At 41.7% G+C, this 6,595-nt stretch overlaps 1 protein-coding gene across 1 annotated transcript in view; it reads right to left on the bottom strand.

The window, feature by feature from the left end:
- The window catches only part of LOC109951874 (calsyntenin-2-like), a 221,980-nt gene that overhangs the window by 87,421 nt on the left and 127,964 nt on the right, over positions 1-6,595 (bottom strand). Inside the window, 1 exon segment of the mRNA XM_020586609.1 lies at positions 357-552. Coding sequence (XP_020442265.1) covers positions 357-552 — 196 coding nt within the window.

Here is a 6,595-nt window from a genome sequence, read left to right as displayed (position 1 = left end):
ATTCCCCTGGAGGAGCTGGAGGAAGTGTCTGGAGAGAGGGAAGTCTGGGCATCTTTGCTTAGACTGCTGCCCCAGCGACCCGGTCCCGGATAAGCGGAGGAAGATGGATGGATGGATGGCATTCTGAAAAGTTCTCTTGTCCTTGGTGGTCTTTCCTTTTCACTGACATAATTTGAGCAGTCAAAATTCACAATCATTCTGAAGCACAAATGAGCATTTGGATATTATACATTTAGCCCACTCTTTACTTAAAAACTGAAATGTGACTGATACATATACTGTACAGTTATTGCACATGTATTCTGTCAGACTTTAAAAGACCCCTTTGTTTGAACCTTCATTTCCATTTTACTCACTTGTGGGACTTCTTGCCTTCTGTACCACCGGGACCTGAACCGCAGTCATGAGCCTGGATGATGAAGGTGTATTCTTTCTGCAACTCACAGTCCACCAGGCCGCGGGCCCTCAGCTGGCCCTCACCAGATGTGCCGTTAAGAACCACTGCCTCGAATGGAGCCTCCAGCCCGTGAATGTTGAATGCACAGATCTCCCCTAGAGACCAGGTACAAAGGAGATAGAGGAGAGGAAGAAAGAGGAAGTCAGTTGCATCCCATCCAGGTGGAAAATGAATGTGCGTATGTAAATTAAGTTAAGTATATGACAGAAAGACACATTTGTGTTTTTTTTTTAAGTCTGCAGCTTTATTGGGTTAACTACTGTAATAGAACTCAAACACAAAAAGCAGATTACATGGAGACAATGTAGTATTGCACTGATTTAGGGATATTGGAAAGGGACAAACAACTGGCTGCTAGAGTCTTTCAGTTCAGCAAACTTTCCTTTTTAATGTACATTTTGTGTTGCATTTTTAATGTCATGCTACAGTATGTATTGTTATTTTGCTTAGTGTTAGGTTTTATCTGTTATTGTACACATTTTTTTGTTTTAAATTCTTTTCCTCCTCATTTCTTTTCTTCTTCCCAAAGGTTAATGTAATGCCACATGATTTCTGGCATTAATAGGCTTTCACTGGGTTTTGCTCCTGTTCATTCACCTCGGGTAATTCCCACTTAAGAGTTATAAAACAATTTACAAACAAAGACAGAGGCCGAGCACAGCAACAACTCACACCGGGTCTGTTTTTCCAGACAGATCAAGCTCACTTTCTATTCAATGCACCTTCCTACTTGCTTTTTATTTGCTGTTGTGAAAAACTCCAAGAACATTGCTATCCTCAACATATAAAGATTCTGTGTAGCTCACCAAAAGAAAAAAAAACATACATACAGACTTACATGAGGGCCAAATAAAACTATGACATCTTAAAGTCACTCTCCTGGAGAGATATGGAGGAGCAAAATCCTTTTAAATAAAAAGTGAGTGGCTGACAAGACAAGAGCCAAGAGACAGCTGACATTTTTAAAAGGCTATATAAAGAAGACCATTTGTAGAGTTGGCAAGAGAAGGTTTTTTTTTTCTTGTAAAGATGTTGTCCTCGTGCGCATCTACTAGTGGGATTTCAGGAAATCACTTAACGTGCCGGGCACACACTCTGACCTGTGACGGCTAATTGCACTGATAGCACTTAAACTAACAGCAAAGACTAAATTGGATTCCCGAGAAGCTTTGTACGTGCGTTGCTCCTGGCAAGTTCTGATAAGAGCAACTTTATTTTCTACTGCCTTCCCCTTTCTCTCTACTTTCATCCTGTTTCTGTCATAATCCCCTCCGCCCCTTTTGCCCTCCCTTCCTGTTGGGGCAGGGGCTCTGAAATGACAACTGGCCCACAGAGGAGCTCTAGGCAAAATGATAATGAAAGAGAAGGTGGAGAGAAATGAGAGAATAGGAAGGATGGTGTCGACAATGCCTGCATGCTATAAAGACTTTACCCTTTGTATTGCCCGAGCAATGACTTATTGGAGTTAAATGGGGCCCCACAATATAGACAAACATGGTTTGCTGGGGAGAGCAAAATCATAAAATGCCATTGAGCAAACGGTGTGCAATGGAGAGCGACAGAAGATGCAACAGTCTCGATGTGCACCAAAGTACAAAATAGGCAAATGGAAAATCCATCACTGCTGGAGCGAGAAATAAATCCAATATACACAGGCAGGTGCAAAAGCTTCTCATCAGGGTGAATATGCTGAGGATATGCTGATGACACATGCCCACCACTGAGGCTGGATGGCCCAAAATACTCCTCAAGATTTAATTGTAGCTGATGGGGGAGCTGGGAGAGAGGGTCAAAATGACCGCAGGAGGAGGATCTCTCTTTTAAGAATCAAATGAACACTGTAGCCGTTTTCTTTTTCCCCTTTTTGCCCACCTATCGCTTCACTCCAGACCTTATAAGTGTCCTGCCTCCCATGGAGGGGAAAAGATGGCTGGTGGAGGAGGGAGGGACGATGGAGGAGCTGGGCCCAGTGGCAGCAGAGGAACAGATGCTAGGTGGCTGGCACTTGGCAGAGGCACAGAGCTCACAAACGCTAATTACTGCGCTAAACTGATAGCTAAATATGTGTCTCCGCATCATATTGGGCTTTGAAGAGGAAGATTTATGGCCAGAACAAATGCTGTCTCCTTGAAGGAGGACCATTACAACTAATGAAGGCAAACAAAGGATATGGGTGCGGCAGTGCTATTTCTTTATTGCTTTGTTTGCTGGTTATCATCACTGTTTGACTATTTGGCATAATTATACATCTTTATGGTCTTCAATACTCCATGTTGAATGTCAAAAATACCTTTTTGCATATGCACACACTCACCTGCAGAATAAAACTTTGCTACTAACTTACCTGACTTTTCTGACTCCCTCCATTTGTCTCATTCTTCCCACTACCTTATGCTCTGCCGAAGTGATTACTAACTTTCCCCTTGGGCATCATTTCATTTTCATTTTATTAGTTCTAAATTAATGACTCTCTATTTGTCAGTGATAATGTGTACTCAGGACCTTAGCTGTTGTCCTGTTGGTTTCAGAAGTCAGTCATGCAGTGCTCAACACCTCAAGGGAAACTTTAAGGACACAGAGCTCATTATCAGAAAAGGCAGAGCCTCTTCACTGGCAATGGTAGCCTATAGGGGTGTGACAAAGTACTGGGGGCCACAGCGCCTCAGGGCTCCAAGTTACTATCAAAGCTGGCAGAGAATTGCTGATGAGCTGCCCCTATCCAAATACACATACAGGTTGTATTTGCTGAAAAGGTGTTCTCACATAGAAGTGCATAGATATGTGGGGCAGCTGTTTACAGAGCATTTGAGTGAGAAATAAAAGTGAAGATATCAGAAGGGAAACAGTCACATTGCTGAGAGGAAGAGGAAGATATTAAGGGAGATGAAAGAGGAGCTGAGAATGATGGGAACTTGGCCACTGCCTTAGGACAGCTCCAATCTCCCTACTGGAGAGTGACCAAAGCAAGAGCATGAATACACAAATACACACACATCTACTCGAACTGTGCCAGTTCAGCAGCTCTAATCAGAGCCGACATGCCTTTCATCCTCCTACTGTTGGAAGACACACCAGATAGACAGCTAGTAAATCAGATTACCAGATAACACACTGTTACTGAGCACATTTTGGACCAGGCATCAGTTTGATGGCACCAAAATGTTTGCACTCACATTATCCTAATATTTTCACTTGCTATTATCAGTTAATCAGCACTGTCTGAACAACAGTTGTTGTCAAGGATGAGGTTTACACAGTTGTTGTGATTTAGCTGCTTTTCCAGTTTGGATTTGGCAGAAAAATCTCTTTTGTATTAGTCACTCACATCACCATAATCGTACATCCACATACACTCTGGGACACACAATCACTCACTCACACACACCCAAGTCCTCTCAGCTGCTGTGCAGAGATACACCGTCAGCCTCATAACTCTGCAGACGGCTGAAATTGAAAATGCTGTAATTATGCTCTTCATGAAATTAGCCAGCCGAGGAAAAAACACAATTGAGAAGCTGTCCATTTAGGAGATAACGATTAATACTAATCAAGCCTGCATGTTCTGACTTGAGTGCGTGAAACCTGGACTGGTATTTGTGTACAGTGTGTGCACATGTGTGCAAGTGTGTGCCAGTTGGGGGATTTTTAATTAAAGGCACACTTTCTCAATAGGGGTTGTGTTTATGTGTATGACTGTTGTGGAGGGGTTGTGAGATGATTTACTCGACCTCGCTGTTACTGCCTCCCCACCCTTCTCTTGTCTCCTCTCTGTTAATTACATTAAAGTCCCCTCTCGCAGAGTTAATGACATCCCACTGTCTTGTAACAGAGTGAACATGCACCCACTGTGTGTGTTTGTGTGTGTGTGTGTATATGAGACAGAGAGGTGTCAGAGTGAAGGGTGGAAGACTGAACCTGTCAATCAAATTTCCATGTCAAGGTAGCAGTGACACTGCTGGAAATTCCAAGGCCTGAAAGAGTAAATATCTACAAACACTGGCTTGTCCTGGATCTCCAAAGCAGGGTCTGGGTTTCATAAATCATTCAAGGTTTGGTTTGGGTTTATTCTGCCATGAACAGACTTGCACATAATACACGTTTTCACATTTTCACCAAGAAACCAAACAAATAGGCAAAACCAAACAGATTCAAACAAATGTAAAATGTGGATATGCAGGAACATAAAATGAACATCACAAAACAGTAAAAATCATAAAAACTAAATGTTATACATAAAACTCAAAACATGGCAGAAGATAAAAAGTGTAGAAATTAAGGTTTTCGCTGCCCTGGCCTGTCCTAAATGATGTCGCCAACAGACTGCCATGACCCTGCTTTACAATGGACAGCTTTACAGTTGTTACAACGAGCTACCAATCTTATATTTATTATGTGCATGTGTTACACTGTGTGACAGGTTTTACAAATGTAATTAAGGCCAGATGCTGTAGATTCTCAGAAAGGTCATATACTGTAAAATGTTAAACTAATTGCATGTTTTAATCTTGTGATAAACATTAACTTGTGTTTTTGCTTAAAGGAGTGCTCCAGTGTTTTAGTATTGCACTTTCATGAAGTTGGAGTAAAGAGACATAAAACAAACAAAAGAACTGTCATAACTGATGCAGAGGAGGCTGTGATAGTCTTCCTCATTTTTCATCTTCTGATAACAGCGCTGGTGAGGGAGATGTAGGTGGAGGCCAACAATCCTCTAAAATAGTGGCTCCCAACCGTGTCTGCTTCTAAGCCCTTATTCACTTAAAATCCTAAAGACGAGTCCAAAATATAAACATAATTAGAAGTGTTGGAGTTTAGTTTGACTTGTTTCCAAGCGTACTTAAGTAACTGTGGCTGAGAGTAACACCAAGGACAGCAGCTTTAAGGGCAAATCACCATGCCCATAGCTTTCAGTGCTCTCTCTCCTTCCTCTCAGATGAGTGGACAGCAGCAATTCAGCTCCTGAAAACATCAATGCTATTTTGTCTTAGAAGCTGCAAAGGTCTGTTAGCTCCCCCCCCACACACACACACACACACCTCAACAGGCGATGTGTCAATTACTTCAGCCTTGAAATGGAACAGAGCCAAAGTACTGCTGTGCAAGCGTCAACCAATCAATAACAAACTGGCATCCATGCAGCACCAGCTAAGGTAATACAGTAAACACAGACACCTTGATTTAATCTGTTGGTTACTTGATGATTAGGTCTACTCAGAAACAATTCACTCAAGGCTTTCAACCTCTGACAGCCAGTAGTAATCAAATTCATAGCAGTGACATAAAAAGTGATTACATGTGCAGTATTTCTTCCGGAATGACCGACTTTTGTTTTTCCTTCGTAAGCAGTATTTCTTCCGGAATGACCGACTTTCGTTTTTCCTTCGTAAGATGTAAACACACATTGTTCATTGTGAGAAATTTGGGAATTTAGTTATGATTTATGCTAGTACTTTGTGTTATGGCTGTCGCTTATTGCCTTCTTCTTAAAGCCTACTTTGTAAAGTCTTCACAAGCCTCTAAGATATAATTTATTACATTGTAAGGCCACATAGTTGTTGTCTGTCACCAGTGAAAAGTCCACTTTAAACAGTGACTGGATTTAGGCCATTTATAGTAAGTCTAAGCCAGGATTATGTTTTTCTTATCACTTTTGTAAATTGATGCCTGATCACATTTAGGTTCTGTAGAATTATAGCTCCAGTCTGATACTAATAACTTACTCCCCTAGCCCCCAGAAATACAAGCACGCCGGCACAACTCTTTCCAACAAAAGTAAACTGAGAGCGTGACGATTTATATATCAGAGGGAGAAAAAACTTAAACATGGACAAAACACAGCCAAGGCAATCACATTAAACACAGAGAGTAATCAATAGTTCTATTTTCCAATTTTGTTCATGAAAATGGCCTCAGGGGAGAGCATGTGTCCCTGTCTGAGCAAGGCCAGTTAGAGTTCAGTGTGTTCAAATATCCGTATCAGAGTTTATGACCCCCATTAATGCCCCGGAGGATGTTCTTTGTACAGCAGAGCAACATGATGAAACAATGACCACTGTCTCGCTGACACTCTCTTTGACCATGGATAAGGTTTATTAGATCTAAGGTCAACAAAGCAGAACAAATCTAACTTCAAGCAGA

This window comes from Monopterus albus, unplaced genomic scaffold (assembly GCF_001952655.1).
Source record: "Monopterus albus unplaced genomic scaffold, M_albus_1.0 scaffold8.1, whole genome shotgun sequence".
In the NCBI taxonomy this organism is placed as follows: domain Eukaryota; kingdom Metazoa; phylum Chordata; class Actinopteri; order Synbranchiformes; family Synbranchidae; genus Monopterus; species Monopterus albus.
Note: the sequence above shows the minus strand (reverse complement) of the source record. Positions and strands in the feature narration are given on the sequence as shown.